The sequence below is a fragment of the Podarcis gaigeae genome (genome assembly GCF_964106915.1).
Source record: "Podarcis gaigeae genome assembly, chromosome: 4".
Taxonomy (NCBI): domain Eukaryota; kingdom Metazoa; phylum Chordata; class Lepidosauria; order Squamata; family Lacertidae; genus Podarcis; species Podarcis gaigeae.
Window position 1 is genome coordinate 97343650 of NC_139677.1, and position 20030 is coordinate 97363679.

The following is a 20030-nucleotide window of genomic DNA, read 5'->3' on the forward strand; positions in this document are numbered from 1 at the left end:
GCGGTTTTCACTCTCTCTATAAAGAGAGAAAAAAGAGGGAGAAATGGAAATGTGCACCTTGAGTTACAGATAATATATCTTTATGCTCTGCTGTGGAATTATACCAATTTCTTGTCATTTCACCCCCTTTGTTTGGTACCATTTGGAACCAGGAGCAGGTAGTAAAGGAACATCACCAGTTTTTTTCTGAGGGTTGGCAGGGTGGCAAGGAAGGAAGATGCTTACATATTTGGGCTTTAATTTTTTTTTTATTTCATGCCCTTTCTTTGAGATTCATAGGGATACACAGGGCTTTCCTGCAGCAGAGGATTCTAGTGGGGCCATAGAATCTTAGAATCATAGAACTGGAAAATTGGAAGGGACCCTAAAGGCTCATTTAGTCCAACCCGCTTCAATGCAGGAATCTCAACGCTGCCTGGTGCCTGGCAGAGTATTTCTCTTGCATGATAAAAGTCTGAGGTCAAATCTCTGGTGTCTCAGGTGCAGGAGAGACCACAGCCTGAAATGGTTAGAAATTTCAATTTTTAATTAATATATATATATATATATCTAATGCTGTTCTAGGCTGCATCAGCAGAAGTCTAGTCTCCCGATCGAGGGAAGTCATAGTCCCGCTCTATTCTGCCTTGGCCTGACTACACCTGGAATACTGTGTCCATTTTGTCAGGAGTGTGTGCAGGAGCCAGGCCCTGTGACCAGTAGGACTTTGCAGGATTGGGGCCTTCCTATAAAAAAATCAACGTGGGGGGGGGGTGACAAGAAATTTTCAACACCAAGTACCACCTGAACTTCCTATGCCTCTGATCAGAATGTCGTGGTTTGAATCCCCATGACGGGGTGACCTCCTGTTGCTCTGTCCCAGCTCCTGCCAAACTATCAATTTGAAAGCTCACCAGTGCAAGTAGACAAATAGGTACCGCTGCGGCGGGAAGATAAACAGTGTTTCAGTGCCCTCTGACACTCATCACGGTCCTCTGTGCACCAGAAGCAGTTTAGTCCTGCTGGCCACATGACCCAGAAAGCTGTCTGTGGACAACCGCCGGCTCCCTCGGCCTGAAAGCGAGATGAGCACTACAACCCCATAGTCGCCTATGACTGGACTTAACCATCCAGGGGTCCTTTGTTGTTGTTTAGTTGTTTAGTCGTGTCTGACTCTTTGTGACCCCATGGACCAGAGCACGCCAGGCACTTCTGTCTTCCCCTGCTTCCCGCAGTGTAGTCAAACTCATGCTGGTAGCTTTGAGAACACTGTCCAACAATCTCGTCCTCTGTCGTCCCCTTCTCCTTGTGCCCTTCATCTTTCCCAACATCAGGGTCTTTTCCAGGGAGTCTTCTCTTCTCATGAGGTGACCAAAGTATTGGAGCCTCAGCTTCAGGATCTGTCCTTCCAGTGAGCACTCAGAGCTGATTTCCTTCAGAATGGAGAGGCTTGATCTTCTTAAAGTCCATGGGACTCTCAAGAGTCTCCTCCTGCACCATAATTCAAAAAGGGGTCCGTTACCTTTATCTTTTAGATAACTAAGAACTTACACACGAGTTTGATTTTCCCCCTTCTCCCTCCCACACCCTTCTTCCTTTTCTGCCATGTCTTTTTAGACTGTAAGGCCTAAAAGCAAGGACTGTGTGTCTGTCTCTGTTTTAGTGGCCTCGGTGTGCTCCTCTGGGTCTACATTCCCCTCCCCCCACTTGCCGGCCACGATTCAGGGAATGCCTTCAAGATGCTAAAAGGTCACAGCAACCACCGCTTCTAAAACATGGGTAGCCAAAGTAGAGAAGGTTTTCCACCTGTGCAAAGAAATTTTACACTTAAGTGCACCCATGGTTTTCCAGCCTGGGGGGGGGGGGGATCAGTGGGTCTTTGTGAAGAAGCAGTGGCTGGGGCAGGAGAGAGCAAGCTATAAATTATTTTGACAGGCCGGGTGTCAAAGCTGCAGCCGCCGGACAGAAATTGTCCCTAGTTTATGTTGCCGTTTGGAGAGCTTTGAACAAAAATGGCTTTGTTCCAACTTGTATGGGCTGAAAAGTCCCCCCTTGCCTTTTCTTTCCTTCTCTCTCTCTCTAAAGGGTAAAAAGAATTGATGGCGAATGATGAACAGAGAAACAAAAAGACGGCTAATGCTACCCCAAAACACTAGGTTAGAATGCCCGCCCTCTCCTGACTTCGCCTGCAGCTGTTCCTGTGCAGAATCTGATCCTAAAGCAAAGCACAGAAGTTGTGGGGTCAGAGTGGGGCTGGGGCAAGTGAGGAATACTTCAACGCGGTGCAACAAGTCATTTGTTTCTACAATGGCCAATGCAGCTGTTTCCTTTTTTTTTCTCCAACAAGTGACCCACAGTGTTGGCCATCTAGCCCATTCTTGGGGGGAAAGGCACTTTCTAGAGCAGAGCTTTCCAAACTTTTCATGTTGGCGACACATTTTTTAGACATGCATCCTTTTGTGACACGGTAATTGGGATGTGGGTGGCACTGTGGGTTAAACCACAGAACCTAGGACTTGCTGATCAGAAGGTCGGCAGTTCAAATCCCCGCAACGGGGTGAGCTTCTGTTGTTCGGTCTCAGCTCCTGCCCACCTAGTGGTTCAAAAGCACGTTCCGGCGGGAAGGTAAACAGCATTTCCGTGCACTGCTCTGGTTCGCCAGAAGCGGCTTAGTCATGCAGGCCACACGACCTGGAAGCTGTACGCCGGCTCCCTCGGCCAGTAAAGCAAGATGAGCGCCGCAACCCCAGAGTCGGTCATGACTGGACCTAATGGTCAGAGGCAAACCAGAGGTTGAACTGACCCCTATCCAGCCCCGGAGGAGTGTGGGGAGTGTTTCTGTGACACACCTACACAATGCAGCTGACACACCAACTGTGTCATGACACACAGTTTGGAAAGCTCTGTTCTAGAGTGTCCCTATTTTCAGGTGGGATTCAAATCATTCAAATCAAGTCATACATTTGATCCCAAATGCCTTGGTACTCAGACGTTTTGACTCCCAAACGCTGCAAAGTGAGTGTTCCGGTTTGTGGACGTTCTTTGGAAGCCAAACGTCTGATGGGGCTTCTGTGGCTTCCGATTGGCTGCAGGAACTTCCTGCAGGCAATCAGAAGCCACACTTTGGTTTCCAAACATTTTGGAAGTCGAACGGACTTCCGGAACAGATTCTGTTTGACTTCCAAAGTACAACCGTACTGGCAAATTTGGGTTGCACCATTATACATGGTTGTGCACAAAAACCACTTCCCCGAAAGGACTTTTCGTGATAAGGAAAGTGACACGGAAAGATCAGCTAACCTCCCCACAAACAGAGCATAATGAGTGCTCTTTAAAGAGCCAACATCATCTAATCTCTCTGCTGACGAATCAGGACAGATGCACCGCAAACAGGTCTCTTGGAAGCACCTAAAGTCTCACTTACGGGAAACTTTGTAATGACCTGTTTGCAACTCCACAGTTGAGCTATTTTTCTACTGACTTTCAGGCATAAGTTTTAATTCAACACCTCGAGAATGTATTTTATCAGGCACCTTGTGAATACAAATAAATAAATTATTGTTTTCCTGGCTGCGTGTCTCGCAGGGAGTATGTGTAGCATATATCACAGCATGTTCATGGTTGGGGGGGGGGCGAGGGAAAACTTGGGCGTGCTATTTTCATTCCCCCATGTACCGCAACTGTGTTATTTCCCGGATTTGAAATCTCCGTCAAAAATACGCAGGAGACTCAGCCTCTCCAGAAAAAGCCCTTAAAGGTTGTGCTAGCTGCTCTGTGTAATTATTTGTAGTTGTAAAAATAAGGGATGGGAAGTAGCTGGCTGACATAAAAAAGTAACCTCCCCATGTTGATTCATTACTTTAATGGAGGCATAAGTAGGTTGTTAATCTGATTTCCTATATAACTCTGAAGAGTGCCGTTTCGGAGGGGAACATTGGGAGAGCTAATGCAGCACAAATGTTATTTTCTTACTGCAGAAATGTGTATTTCATTATGCTATAATCATTGCTCAGGATTGGGAAAGATAAGCGTGTGTGTGCGAGAGAGAATTATGCTCTTTAATCAGTTATTCAGTTACCTCCTCAGGAGGGGTTTGAGGTAATATCACTGATTTGCATTTTTAAAGCGTCTCGATCTCCTCCAACCCACACGCTCAGACAGAGGAGAGGACTAAGCTACTTCACTGAAGGTGTTTGTGCGAAGGAGGCTGTCGTTGCAATCTTAACCAGCAACCTGTGTTGTTACAAGAACTGTTTTCCCTAATATAGAGCCAGTGTGGTGTAGTGGTTAAGAGCAGTGGACTTGTAATCTGGTGAACCGGATTCGCTTCCCTGCTCCTCCACATGCAGCTGCTGGGTGACCTTGGGCCAGTCACATTTCTCTGAAGTCTCTCAGCCCCACTCACCTCACAGAGTGTTTGTTGTGGGGGAGGAAGGGAAAGGAGAATGTTAGCCACTTTGAGACTCCTTCGGGTAGTGATAAAGCGGGAGATCAAATCCAAACTCTTCTTCTAATATTACTGCTAACTTAACTCATAGTGACTTCAGGAATCGCCATTTGGCTCTTGCAAAGCACGTTTTGTGAAATCTAAATTAACTTGTGGAATTGGCAAGGGCTTCTTCGCTCAGGTGACTTTAAGGAAGAATTTGACAAACTGATGGGTATTTTATCAACAAGTGTTAGCTTTGATGGCTCAGCAGAAACTTCATGTTCAGAGACAGTGGTGTAATGCAGGGGGAATACAGTGGAGCAAAGCAGGAACAGGATTTTCCTTGCAGCTTGATAACTGAAAGCGAATGAGGTGATAATTAGGCTTTCAAGTTTCTTTGTGACAGATTAGCATGGAGGGAGTCAGAAGATGAGGGAAAGAATTGGGCAGAGGCTAGGTACGTCTTTCCCCTTCTTTGATGGGGTTACTGCTTCTTGCTGGCAGTTGGCACTTCCTTGCAAGCCTAGTCATGTTTCATTAAAAGCTAAATGTTGCATTTCCTTTTGTGGGGGCGGGAAACTGTATTTTACAACTTGAATCTATGCAGTCAAAAGTAAGTTCCACTGAGTTTACTCTGAAGAAAAGGCACATGGGATTGCAGTCACACAGAACCTAATACAGTGGTCATTATGCTGTTTACCACTGTCTATAAAACGATGTCTGTGTTTTTTGTCTCTCTTTGGGGTCTGTCATGATGAGCTCCTGCGGTTCTAAATTAACCACTGTTACCCTCTGTTCAGAGAGAGTCTTCAATTTCATTTACTTAGCTCCATTTACGAATTTCTGCCTATGTGATATCTAGAAGTGATTTAAGAATAAAAACATCAACAATTAAAATATGCATAAATGAAACTTCCATGTTCAATGGCATTATATAGGATGCATTGGGGGAAGTCCTGTAGAACAGCTGTTACCTACAAGGCCTGGCTGTGAGCTTCCCAGATCCATCTGGCCGGCCCTTTGTGGATGCAGAATTTAGACAAGTCTCAGTCTGATCCAGCAAAATAGTTCATGCATTCCTTGGAAAAATGCAAACCTTATATAGGTGGTAATCTTCAGAGAGGTAGCCGTGTTAGCGTCTTGCAACTGAAACAACAGAGGGAGTCTTGAGACACATGAAAGACTGCAACATTTGTTGCGAGAGAGCTTTCCTGGACTTTGGTCCACAGAGACATACACCGTAATAAATTTGTCAGTCTAAAAGGTGTGTCATGGTACAGGTATTCTCCGAAAGCGTTGCTTTCCTGCGGTGCTTTGCGGCACTCAGATTTCACAGGTTGTTTAGTTAAGGGCTCCGATTTGAGAACTTGAAAAGAGCGAGAAAAAGAGAAAAGCTTTAGAAATCCCTTTTTTAATCCCAGTCAAGGTATATTACGACTGCAATGCTGAAACATGACATAAGTGTGCATGAATATAGTCGAAAAGCTCTAGGGCTCAGGATGAGGGGGTATGTGTGGAATAGTAAATGATGATCTGGAAAGGAATGTACCTTATAAATCCCTCTGGGGGGAAATCACACTGGCAGGCGCTGGAGAAATTTGCTGCTTTGCATTTAGGGAAGAAATTGGAGAAACTATGTAAACAGAGAACAGAAGCGACACTTTCCGCCTTCCTTAATTCAAAAGTCATTGTCAGTAATAGCAACCGCATCACGAGGATGTAAAATAGGAATTGACCTAGCAGCTTTATAGAAGCAGAGTCTAACCTGGGTTGCGGCTAGTAGGAAGAATCAGCCAGTAAACGAGGAACTTCGCAGGAAATACGATTATGACAATATATATCTGGGCGCCAGGGGCGATGTCAGAAGTGAGGTAGCTTGCTTTGCATGAGACAGAGCAGCAGAGACTTACAGTGTCTGTATCACACTTGGTTTGTTTATGAATATTGTAAGCATAACATAGTGGAAGCAGATAGACTGCTGTAGCAGGCAACACAACCGTTATACCTGCGTCAAATTGCCAAGTAGAACCAAACGATGCTTTAGCTTGGTCGAGCTAAAAGAAACCTGACTGCTTCTTTCCAAATTTAATTGGCGCAATCTTCCCTTCTGTCTTTTTGCCTCCCCGACCACCCAAAATACGGGTGAGTTTGAGAGTGCAAAGACTTGGGAGACTTCTGCATCTCATTTGTGGCCATCAATCTCCTTTCCTTATTCTGTACGCACACATTAGTTTCAAAGTTGATGATATGCACAAATCCAAACAGTGATATTCCTGTGCACAATTAATAAATTGAACTAAAAATCTTTAAATACCGTATTGGCCCGAATATAAGACACACCTGCAAATAAGCCATATATTTAAAATTTGGCAGCTTGGGGGTGGCTTGGGAGCTGTGGATAGGACAGGCGCCATTGCCCCACACTCCCAGGCAGCTCGGGGGGGGGGGGGTTGAGCCATGCAGCCATGCCGCTTTGCCAGTGGTGTGAGGTCATGAATATACGCTGCACTTTAACTTTTCACGATCAGAACTTGGGGGGGAAAGTGTGGCTTATATTCGGGCCAATAGGGTAAAAAAAATTTTTTTTTTAAGACCCCCAAGTTGTGTGGGGTGCAAACACTCTGAAATTAAACTGGCAAATTGCCTCAAGGAGCTACAAAAACCTCCTGGGGGACTATTGACTGCTGGAATATAGGGTATAAGATGATAGTGGGAATGCATGTGTTTTATTTAAAAATGCAGCAATATGAAACTGAACTTGCATACACTTTTACCAAAAGGAGTTGCTGGAAAGGTGTTGCCTCACCTGTAGGGGGACCACCAGAGAACCAGGTGTCGGTTGCATTAGATACCACAATGGAAGAAAAGTAGGATAGAGATGTCCGAAAGTAAGTGGTTCTCGAAACTCACCAGTGGGGTGTTTTTGTTTTCCCTGTAGATCATCCGCCGAGTCTTCAGAACCACTCCAGGCTCCGAACCCCGCCGCCTCCACTTTCCCACGCTCACACGCCAAACCAACATCACGCGGCCTCCATCAACTCTCTCAATCGAGGGAACTTCACCCCGCGAAGCAATCCTAGCCCTGCTCCGACGGACCACTCCCTTTCTGGAGAGCAGCAAGCTGGGACGCAAGAGTCCACACACGCTCAGGACAACTGGCTGCTGAACAGTAACATCCCCCTCGAGACCAGGTAAGTCCTGTTCGGCTGGAGTGGTGTAAGATGCTCTCTTTGTGCCAGGCATCTAGTCCTCATGAATGTAGAGAAAAGGCTGGAAGTTATGTCTAGGGCACCTGGTGATGCGCCAGAGAAATGAATGGGGATTTGGGCTTTGCGCATGTATGTTCATTATCTCGTATCCATGGATATATTTTATAGCGACACCTCCAGCTGTCCTGACAGTATGAGGCCTGTTTCTCTGTCCTTCTGAAGCTGAACTTTTGAATCGACGTTGCCCTAAGTTGGATGCTTTTTTCCGCTTAGCCCAGGGCCAGCAGTGGCTCTCTCAGGTGTGAATCAGCGCCAATGAATACAATTTATGCTAAACAGATCAATATTTGCAGATGGATTTCCTTTGCATGGCGTGTTCCGAGCATAACATTTGCATTTTCCTTAGCGCAGAATTTCGTTTTTGCTGGGGTGCCGAATGCAAACATTTCCCCCATCTGCTGCTGTCCCTCTTGTTGAGAGAAGGGGGTGGGTAGGCAGAGCGATCTGCCTGCTCCCTCCCATCTTCTCACTGAGCACGGATTGTCTTCACTTTTGTTTGGCTTGCCCTACTGAGTGCCGAGTCGCTCCTCTGCTCTGCAGGAAGGTGTCCTGGGAAGCTTTGCTAACGCAGTGGTCACTTCATGCCATCAAGCATTCGTAGTGAGTTCCAGCACTTCTTTTTTCTAGAAAAATAGCACTGGAGCAGAGTATAACTGTTTGGAATCAGTCAATAGAATAGTGCAGCAGTGTTTGTTTGGATTGGCAGCACATTTCCAGCTTCCCCAGTATAATAATACAGTGGTATCTCTGGTTGCGAACAGGATCCGTTCCGGAGGCCCGTTCACAACATGAGCAAAATGCAACCTGCAGCTGCGCGTCTGTGCACCCACGGGCTGCAATTCGCTGCTTCTGCGCATGCGCATGATGTCATTTTGCGTGTCTGCGCATGCGTGAGCAGTGAAACCTGGAAGTAACCGTTTCCAGTACTTCCGGGTCGCCGCAGGACGCAACGGGAAAGAATGTATCATGAAGCAAACGTAACACGAGGTATGACTGTAATAATAATAATAATAATAATAATAATAATAATAATAATATATTTATACCCCATCCACTCTGGGCAGCTTCCAACAGAATATTAAAAACATGATAAAACATCAAACATTAAAAACTTCCCTAAACAGGGCTGCCTTCAGGTGTCTTCTAAAAGTCAGGTAGTTGTTTGTTTCCTTGATATCTGGTGGGAGGGCGTTCCACAGGGCGGGTGCCACCACCAAGAAGGCCCTTTGCCTGGTTCCCTGCAACCTCACTTCTCACAGTGAGGGAACTGCCAGAAGGCCCTCAGAGCTGGACCTCAGTGTCTGGGCTGAGCAATGGGTGTGGAGACACTCCTTTAGGTCTACTGGGCCGAGGCCGTTTAGGGGCTTTCAGGGTCAGCACCAACACTTTGAATTGTGCTCAGAAACGTACTGGGAGCCAATGTAGGTCTTTCATGGGACTTTTTCATGCAGAGCACATTGTCTGCCACTGAGTTATGGCTCTTCCTTACTTTCAGTGGGGACTTAGTTTAGCTTTCGTTTCCTTTTTTTTAGTGGTAGTAGTATCTTCATAGCTTATTCCTGACGCATTTTCACTTGGACGAAGAGAAAGAGGAAATTGCCTCGCAGTCGTCTTCCACAGTTTGGAAATATCATCGGCATTAACCGTAGCTTGTAAGGCTATTTCCCCCATTTAAAACGGGAATGAGAAACATAAATTCAAAATGGGCTTACGTGTGCGTGTGTTCTTTTGTATAGCTTCGTCCCCCCGAAGCGAAATAAATCAATATCCTATTTAAGAAACTGGAATCAGTCAATATATTGAAAAGATTTAGCCTCCTAGCTGCGCCGATCGCAGCGAGAATAATTGTAGTCTACCGCGCAGGAGAACTTGATCTTGTTAAGACATAATGGGGGAGATGTCATCGGATGCATTTTCCGCTGCCTAAAATATTGCTCCGGCAAGTCTGGAACCATACAAAGCACCACATCAATCAATTAGCATCCTTCCCCATTAGTCTCTCCCTCCACTTCCCCGAGTTCCTTCGCCACATCTCTTTCCTTGCCTTCTGTCTTTGGATAATTGCATGTTACAGGTGAGTCTTTATTGCTCCTGAGAAACTCCCATCACTTTTAAAAGTGTTGTCAACCACAGGTTGTCAGAAACTGCTGCAAATGTACCCAGAGTCTATGGGCACGTCTAATCGGATTTAATTTGGGGGCCCTGGCGTGTTGACTTAAGGGTTTCTGACTTCTTTCCTGCCCACCCCCTCCCCATTTTTGCCACTGAGCATTTCAATACTGCCATCTATCAGATCAGGCTACTTGTCCATCTAATCCAGTATTGTCTGCTCTGACTGACAGTAGCTTTCCAAGATCTTAGACTGGGGCCTTTCTTATGCTAGAACACTAAAAACCCATCTATACCAAATGGAGCTGAGTGCTGGAAGATTCGAGACAGACAAAAGAAATTGCTTCTTCATGAAGCTGATAGGTAAACTGTGGAACTCTCTGCCACAAGAAGCAGTGGTGGCCATCAGCTTGGATGGCTTTAAAAGAGGATTAGATCAATGCATGGGGGGAGATGGCTAGACATGACTACTAACCACATTGGCTGTCTTCTGCCTCCATTGTTGGAGTTTGGCTTTGAAAACTAGTTGCTGGGAATAGCAGGTGGCAGTGCATTTTCTACTCAGTCCTACTTTCAGGCTCCTCACAGGCAGAATGCGCTTACGTTCTTATGCTGCCTGATCTTCTCAACTGGAGATGCCAGGGAACTTGGACCGATTCAGCAGGAAATTAGCTCCAGCCTTTCCTTGAAGCAAATTCCTTCCAGTAGTACCTTAAAGACCAACTAAGGTAGTTCTTGGTATGAGCTTTCCTGTGCATGCACACTTCTTCAGATACACAGAAGTGTGCATGCACACGAAAGCTCATACCAAGAACTAACTTAGTTGGTCTTTAAGGTGCTACTGGAAGGAATTTTTTTTGTTTTGACTATGGCAGACCAACACGGCTACCTATCTGTAATTGAAGCAAATTGTCTCCTTGGAACTGTCCGTGGTGCTGAAACTGCTGCCTGATCAAACTACTGTCAGGCTTCTCACATTTCTTGGACTATCAGTCTCTGTCACAACGTGCATATATAATAATTGCTTATACCCCGCCCCATCTGGCTGGGTCTCCCGGGCACTCTGGGCACCTTCCAACAGGAGATTAAAAATACATTAAGACATCAGTCATTAAAAAACTTCCCTAAAGAAGGCTGCCTTTAGATGTCTTCTAAAAGTGAGATAGTTGTTTATTCCTTTGACATCTGATGGGAGGGCATTCCATGGGGCAGGAGCCACTACCGAGAAGCCCCTCTGCCTGGTTCCCTGTAGCTTCACTTCTCGCCGTGAGGGAACCACCAGAAGGCCCTCAGAGCTGGATCTCAGTGTCCGGGCTGAACGATGGGGGTAGAAGAGTTTGGATTTGATATCCCGCTTTATTACTACCCGAAGGAGTCTCAAAGTGGCTAACAATCTCCTTTTCCCTTCCTCCCCCACAACAAACACTCTGTGAGGTGAGTGGGGCTGAGAGACTTCAGAGAAGTGCGACTGACCCAAAATCACCCAGCAGCTGCATGTGGAGGAGTGGGAAAGCGAACCCAGTTCACCAGATTACGAGTCCACTGCTCTTAACCACTACACCACACTGGCTCTCTGGGTAGAGACCATACTGGGTAGAGACGCTATTTTAGGTATACTGGGCAGAGGCTGTTTAGGGCTTTAAAGGTCAGCACCAACACTTTGAATTGCGCTCAGAAATGTGCTTGGAGTCAATGTAGGTCTGTCAAGACCGGTGTTATGTGGTCTCAGCGGCCGCTCCCAGTCACCCATCTAGCTGCCGCATTCTGGATTACAGTCATACCTCATGTTACTGACGTTTCATGTTACTGTCTTTTCAGGTTGCGTCCCGGAAGTACCGGAAAGGGTTACTTCCGGGTTTCGCCTCTCACGCATGCATAGAAGCGCTAAATCATGCTTTGCGCATGTGCACAAGCACCAAATCGCGCCAAGCACCTGTGCAGATATGGCATTTCAGGTTGCACTCTTTTCAGGTTGCGAACGGGCCTCCGGAAGGGATCCCGTTTGCTACCAGAGGTACCACTGTAGTTGTAGTTTCCGGGTCACCTTCAAAGGTGATCTCACTCCCCTGAAGACACGGTGAGGGTTGCAAAATGCAGCAACTCATCAGTCTAGCTGTCACTAGGTGTTCAGTAACTGCACTGTTTTGTGGATTTGAGCTGTGGGATGCCTCTCAGAAACAGGGAAGGCGACTAAGACCTTCCCTCCTGCAGAGTGTTCTTACCTTTCCTCAAAGGCACACATGCAACACTTTTCAAACTTGAACCACATGTGCAGTAGGAAGGAGACAGAGATGGGGCAGGACTTTGGGGTGGCCTGCAGTGTTCAGTTGCCTTGTGTCCCATTTCCCTTTCTTCTCAGCTATATCTTGTAGCATGAGGGGACTTGATGGAGGTGTATAACAGTTTGTGAGGCACGAATAAAGTTGACAAAGGGTTTCTCTCCCTCTCATTACCGGAACACGGGAAATCCAGTGAAACCAAATGTTGGAAGATACAAGGCAGGGGAAGAAAATACACACATCACAGAGTTAAAGCCACTCCCACAATCAGTAATGATGGCCACCAACTTGGAGGGATTTGAAAGATTAGACAGATTCATGGAAGATAAGGCAGATCATAAGGCAGCCCTGTTTAGGGAAGCTTTTAATGTTTAATAGGGTATTGTATTTTAGTGTTCTGTTGGAAGCCGCCCAGAGTAGCTGGGGAAACCCAACCAGATGGGCAGGGTATAAATAAATTATTATTATTATTATTATTATTATTATTATTATTATTATTATTATCATCATCATCATCATCATCGTCATCATCATAGCTACTAGCCGCAATGGCTATGTTCAGAGATCTATCATGTCTGACTCTTCATGACCCCATGGACCAGAGCACGCCAGGCACTCCTGTCTTCCACTGCCTCCCGCAGTTTGGTCAAACTCATGCTGGTAGCTTGGAGACCACTGTCCCACCACCTCGTCCTCTGTCATCCCCTTCTCCTTGTGCTCTCCATCTTTCCCAACATCAGGGTCTTTTCCAGGGAGTCTTCTCTTCTCATGAGGTGGCCAAAGTCTTGGAGCCTCAGCTTCAGGATCTGTCCTTCCAGTGAGCACTCAGGGCTGATTTCTTTCAGAATGGATCGGTTTGATCTTCTTGCAGTCCATGGGACTCTTAAGAGTCTCCTCCAGCACCATAATTCAAAAGCATCAATTCTTCGGCGATCAGCCTTCTTTATGGTCCAGCTCTCACTTCCATACATCACTACTGGGAAAACCATAGCTTTAACTATATGGACCTTTGTTGGCAAGGCACTTCCTACTGAGTAATGACATCACACCGTTCTTCCACATTACATGGAAGATGGGAGCGAACTGAGTTGGGTCTTTATTTTCAGCATTGTTCCTTATTAACTCTAGCTGCTTGCTCCCTCAAGGCTTTTTAAAAGGCGTGAATACAAGGAGTATCACCCCCTCCCAAAAGACTTAGGAACATGTCCGAGTTTCAAAAATAAAGCCATCGTTCTTTGCAGCGTTCTTCTCTCCTTCCTATTTGATCCCCCCCCCCTTCATCTCGGCTCAGAGGGCTGCCTCCTGCCTCCCTCCTCCGCTAAGCCCCTTCCTTCTTCTATTCTGTTATTGACGCTTGCATTAAACATTATACAACCCAACATCCTGCCTAGCGTTATATTGGCAATCTCCCGCTGAAACGTACAGTTCCATTGTAGAAACCCATTTTTACACACAGGCTTTTAACTACTGATAAATTCATATTTATATCCTCGCTGCTACCCTTCTTGATGGTGCATCCATCAAAAGCACTCTTTTTTTTACTGCCTTCTTCTTGACATACAACTTCTGAATATGCCAGGCTTGGTTTTTAACGGTTTCCGAGCCGGCGTTTCGACTCACGCAGCTCGATCCTCTACACCTCAAAGCTATAAATGTGAATTGTGTTTCTCTTCATGGGATCAGGAAGCGGCCAAAGACTCGCCTTCCCACAAAGGCTGGCAAAAGTGGGGGAAATGGAAAGAAACCATTGCCCCTCACCTCTGCCAAGGGAAAGTGGGATTTCCCCCCCCCCCCAAAAAAAAAAATTGAGAGCACTTTATAGAGCAAAAGTGGGGAACCTGAGACTCTTCAGATGTTGCTAGACTCCCTAATGCCATCATTTCCTGCCCCCATGGCCAGTTGCCAGGGGTGATGGGGTCTGGGGTCCCGCAATATGCAAGGCAGCAAATAAAGTTTGCTTCCAACCCTTATTGCATAACACCTGAAAACACAATGCTCTGTGAAAGGGATGGGGCACCTGTGGCCTTCCCATCAGCCCCAGGAATTTATTTTATTTATTGAATTTATTTGTTGTTTAGTCGTTTAGTTTTGTCCGACTCTTGTACCCCATGGACCAGAGCACACCAGGCCCTCCTGTCTTCCACTGCCTCCCGCAGTTTGGTCCAACTCATGCTGGTAGCTTCGAGAACACCATCCAACCATCTCATCCTCTGTCATCCCCTTCTCCTTGTGCCCTCCATCTTTCCCAGCATCAGGGTCTTTTCCAGGAAGTCTTCTCTTCTCATGAGGTGGCCAAAGTATTGGAGCCTCAGCTTCAGGATCTGTCCTTCCAGTGAGCACTCAGGGCTGATTTCCTTCAGAATGGAGAGGTTTGATCTTCTTGCAGTCCATGGGACTCTCAAGAGTCTCCTCCAGCACCATAATTCAAAAGCATCCATTCTTCGGCGATCTGCCTTCTTTATGGTCCAGCTCTCACTTCCATACATCACTACTGGGAAAACCATAGCTTTAACTATACGGACCTTTGTCAGCAAGGTGATCTCTCTGCTTTTAAAGATGTGAATCCAAGCCAGTAGGTTTTGGTAAAGCCGGGAAGGAAGACCCTACAAGGTTGAAAGTCCAGTAGCATCACAGAAACTTTCATATAATAAAAATATTTTATTATTTATACCCTGCCCATCTGGCTGGGTTTCCCTAGCCACCCAGGCAGCTTATTTCAAGATAGGAAGGCTTTCCTCTAATGTTAGGGCATTCAGAGTAAACAACTGCTGTCAGGAATCTCCGCTCCAGCCTCATTTGCATATCAAGGTATGATCACCCTGTTTACATGGCCGCTTATTCTTGGATGAAATAAGGGTTGACTCAAGAGCTCCTGACCTCGCCGGGAGTGACCTTTGTTGACTTGTTTTCAATTGGCTCCAGTGTCTGATTCAGCTTTTGAATTTTAAGCAAACCAGAGGTTGACGTGAGTTCAAGGGTGCTTATTCAGGGGATGTGTACAGGGCATAATTATGTTGTCTGCCTGTTTTCCTGGATAAAATGAATTGGTGCTGATGTGTCTCGGGCTGTATACATTCGGAGTGAAAAACCAGACACAGAATTTTAACTCTCAAATGTTTCTTGAACTATGCGTTCCAGCAATGCAAGGTAAGGATATTTGGCCGGGGGGGGGGGGGACGCTTGTCTTAGACGTTAACAATTCTGCTTGCAGCGGCAGCGTGAAATGTAACCCAAAAGAAGAAAGAGAATGAGATTCCGTCTGATTGAATTCTTATCTGCGGATCGGCAAGAATAGGGTTTCTCTAGAAAGATTATTGACTGACTGGCGTAGTCTGTCTTCTTGCCGGAGCACCCACAGAGCCAGACTCATTACTAGGGACGCTTGCTGCGCGAAATTAAGACGTCCAGTGGATTAGATAGATTCATGCGCGATGGGTTTGGACAGCTGCGTTGGCAGCAAAGCCGTGAAATGCGAACATAGGCACCAAGCAATGTTTTGTGCTCACAGATCTGTGTGTATATGTGTGTGTAGATATCGCTACCGATTGCATTGGATGTCTGAAATCTTATGAATGTCGCCATTTACCTGTGACTGTTGGCAATCCCAGATGAATTCTGCGAATGTCTGAAAACTCAAAAGAGGATAACGCGGCTGAGTGTTCCTATCACCCGGTGAGATGGTTGGCATTCACCGACAAAAGGAATTTTCACACGTTCCCAAAGTTCGTGTCGGGTCGCTGGCCTTGAGACGTGAATGCGAACATTCAGCAAACGTTAAGATATTTGTAGCAATACACACACGTATATATTCTTGTGTGTGCGCATACATAGAGCAGATATGTGTATATATGGAAGTGAACATTCACAAATGCTATATATGTATATGTTGTAACATGCTATACATATCAATGAGTGGCCCATCATTCTAATCCCATGCACAGCTGCACTTATAACCATTTGTGGGTTTATGAGGTCACACTTCATAGATGCATGTCTCACTTGGCTTCATTCATGTTTCCATATGTATGTAGAAACATAGCAAAGCAGACATTCCTAGAGACTTTGCAGGACAACCTCATTGAGATGGACATTCTCACCTCCTCCCGACATGACGGTGCTTTCAATGATGGGTATGTTGACGCTTAATGTGGTCTTTGCTCTGTTAATATTGCAACCATTCCCCGGTCCTCTGCATGACAAATTAATCTGTCATATTATTATTTCCCCTCTCACTTTCTTGTCTCACGTAATCTACCCCCCCTACCTTATTTTCCTCTCTTCCCCCCACCTCCTCCCCCGCCCCCCAAAAAGTCGTAATCGGAACAATGAGGTTCATGACAGTATGGAACGCAAATCGTCCTGCACATATTAATGGCAGCCTCGTTAATATGCCAATTCATAGCATCTCATTGGCTTCCTCCTGACACCTTGAAAGCCATTTCACTAACACAGAGGCAGCTGTAGCGGGATAGCAGGTCTTCTAAGACATGTCACTGTGTTTTGCTTCATGCTTTGTTTGAGATGGTTTAAATGTCCTAATCCGATGTTTTCCAGGTTTCACATCCGAACTTTTTTGGGGTGGGGAGTGTCTTTGTGTCTATTTGACAACAGCGGTGGTTTGCTTCGGCGGCACTTTTCCCCACGTGTCCATCATTTTGATTGGAGAAGTTGGCATGTGTTTCAGGGAATCGTGGAACTGGCAACGTTTTGTTTCCCTAAAGGGTTGGTGGTTGTGTCTCAGTAAGAGCCCGTGGGACCACATCCAACAAAGTCTTTGCACTCGTGGAACAACTTCCACTCATGCAAACAAATTTCGCTCCATCTCCTCTTCTTGCACACTCCTTCACCTCCTTCTAAATTTGTTTGGGGTTGGGATGGGTGGACCCAGAGAATATTTGGAGGGTGGGCATGCAGGGGGAAGGCCTGTAAGTTCCATTGCCTGAGGAGAAGTCATTCTGCAAGTGGAATGCAGCCCGTTCTTTATTAAAAAAGAAAAATCCTGAACAGTGCAATCGATTAGGATAGTTTTAACTCCCAGCTGCTTATTCTGTACCCGGTCTCAGGGCTGTGGTCCTGGAGAAAACTTCTCCAGAAGCAAGTCTAGGACTGGTCAGTATGCGGATAGGTGAGCTGCTTATGAAAACCTTATGTATGCCATCTGGGCCTTCACAAGAAGAACAGGAGAATGTCAATGATGTAAATAAAACTTGTCATTTTGGACCACATATCAGTGATCCATCTTAGAGCAGGTTTTCTCAACCTTGGGTCCCTAGGTGTTGTTGGACTACAACTCCCATCTTTCCTAGCCAACATGGGAAACATTATTAAACATTAAAAGCTTCCCTAAACAGGGCTGCCTTCAGATGTCTTCTAAAAGTCTGGTAATTGTTCTTTTCTTTGACATCTGATGGGAGGGCATTCCACAGGGCGGGCGCAACTACTGAGAAGGCCCTCTGCCTAGTTCCCTGTAACTTGGCTTCTCGCAGCGAGGAACTGCCAGAAGGCCCTCAGAGCTGGACCTCACTGGACCTGGATCTGTGTGTCATTAACTCTTGGATCCACCTTCTCTTGGTCTCCCTGGGTTCTGCTCATTGGACACCTGTCACTGCTGTATACAACCAATATAATTTGGCTTTCTGATGGAGACATGAATGAGTAGCTTCAGTGTTCTTTAACAGGCTTACTTTTTTAATTTCAGTGGATGCATTTCATTTCTTTCTTTCTTTCTTCTTCTTCATTCCTGTTTTTACAAAGTCTTTGTCCTCGATGCATGGCACTGTTTTTATGTGTGTGTCTGTGTTTAGCCAAGCGCTGCTAAGTTTAAAATCCTCCTTGCGCCTCAATCACTTGCAACCTCTCTCTTTCTCTCATCCCATAGGCACTTCCTCTTCAAGCCGGGAGGAACCTCTCCCCTCTTTTGTACAACGTCTCCGGGATACCCCTTGACGTCCAGCACTGTGTACTCGCCTCCCCCTCGACCTCTTCCCAGAAGTACATTTTCTAGGCCGGCCTTTAACCTGAAGAAACCCTATAAGTACTGTACGTGGAAATGTGCTGCCTTGAGTGCCATCATCATCTCAATCACACTGGTGATACTCCTGGCTTATTTTATCGGTAAGCTTTCCCTTTCTGGGGCCTATCTTTCTCCTTCGACTCTATGAAAACATCAGTGTTGTTGTTGCTGGTTGATGCTCCTTTGGCCGAGTTGTCCAGAGAGAACATCTGCCTTGCATACTGTGCGCTGCCTGTAACAATTTTGATTTCTCCACTTTGGGGGGGGGGGAGATGAAGGAATTTGCTGGACAGATCTACTCCCAGCAACTCCAAACAGCTGGTCAATAAGTAAAAGACCCAAATACATACAGGAACTCATCCAGTAGACGTCTAGAACATCAGGAGGATAGCTCCAAAAAGTTGCTTATGTTTTAAAGCAGGGTTTCCCATATTTGGGTCTCCAGCTGTTTTGGGACTACAATTCCCATCATCACTGACTAGTGGTCCTGCTAGCCAGGGATGATGAGAGTCGTAGTCCAAAAACAGCTGGAGACCCAAGTTTGGGAAACCTTGCTTTAAATGGTCTGTTGTGCCATATGCTACAGGTACCGTATTTTTCACTCCATAAGACGCACCTGACCATAAGATGCACCTAGTTTTTAGAGGAGGAAAACAAGAAAAAAAATATTCTGAATGAAACAGTGGATGTTTGATTTTTGTGGTTCATGCTGTGGCTACAGACATGTGATCTGATGGTGAATTTGGGGTGACCCAATGCAAAAATCCTGAGGTTCCATATGGGTCTATGCTTTGTAACCATGTTTTTGCGCTATTGCGGCCTCACGCAACAGTGGGTGCGTGATTTGTTTGGTGCAGGCTGTAGCCATGGACATGCTATGTGATCTGATGGTGAATTTGGGGTGACCCAATGCAAAAATCCTGAGGTTCCATTGGCTTTTACCTCCCCCCTCCCAGGCAGCCTCCTTTATCGCTAGCGTCCCTTATCTCCCTCCCGATCCCTTACTGATCAGCTGTTTCCTTTCAACACTCCCTTCCCTCTTGTTTGCCTTAGTGTCTTTTCCTTAGCTGGAACAGTTTTTTGCTCCTCCTTTTCTTCTAATGTCTCTCCTCATTGCTTTAGTCTTCCTGTCTCCTCTCCTTGCAAGTTCGCTGTCTTTACCTCCCCACTCCCAGGCAGCCTCCTTTATTGCTAGCATCCCTTATCTCCCTCCCGATCGCTTGCCAATCAGCGGCTTTGTTTCAACACCCACTTCCCTCTTTTTTTAAAAAAAAAAAAAGCATGATCTGCTTTTTGCCCCTGGGCAATTTGGCTACAGGGACCACGCATTCACTCCATAAGACACACAGACATTTCCCCTTACTTTTTAGGAAGTGCGTCATGGAGTGAAAAATACGGTAAATGCATATTCTGCTCTTAGAGAAATGGAGACACCTACAAATACCTAGAGGGCAATTTGGCGTGGCGGCATGTGGTTACTTCCTTTTTGGTGATTTCTGAATTTCTGAATTTCGACAGGGAAACATCTTGTGGGAAGGGAGGGGGCAGGTTAGTAGAAGAGTCAGCTTGCCCCAGAGTACCCCAGTACTCAACTTAACCTTGAGATTAATACCCATTCTTGATTTCTTTGTTTCCACCCCCAGTGTGGTGTAGTGGTTAAGAGCGGTAGTCTCGTAATCTGGGGAACCGGGTTCGCGTCTCCGCTCCTCCACCTGCAGCTGCTGGGTGACCTTGGGCCAGTCACACTTCTGTGAAGTCTCTCAGCCCCACTCACCTCCCAGAGTGTTTGTTGTGGGGGAGGAAGGAAAAGGAGAATGTTAGCTGCTTTGAGACTCCTGAAGGGGAGTGAAAGGCGGGATATCAAATCCAAACTCTTCTTCTTCTTCTTCTTCTTCCCCGATAAATTAGGTGAATGGAGTTGCAAATGGGGTAGTGGTGGTTGGAAGAGCAGT

General features: G+C 46.1%; 1 protein-coding gene across 13 annotated transcripts in view; it reads left to right on the plus strand.

Annotated features, from left to right (window-relative positions):
- TENM4 (teneurin transmembrane protein 4) overlaps positions 1-20030 on the plus strand; it is a 650537-nt gene that overhangs the window by 419872 nt on the left and 210635 nt on the right. For 12 of the 13 annotated variants that reach the window (XM_083735741.1, XM_083735748.1, XM_083735749.1 and 9 more), the window contains 3 exons: positions 7347-7599; positions 16097-16195; positions 17944-18179. In XM_083735741.1, the coding sequence (XP_083591867.1) occupies positions 7347-7599; positions 16097-16195; positions 17944-18179 (588 nt within the window). The remainder of the gene's footprint in view (positions 1-7346; positions 7600-16096; positions 16196-17943; positions 18180-20030) is intronic. The other variant, XM_083735753.1, reaches the window with a different exon arrangement.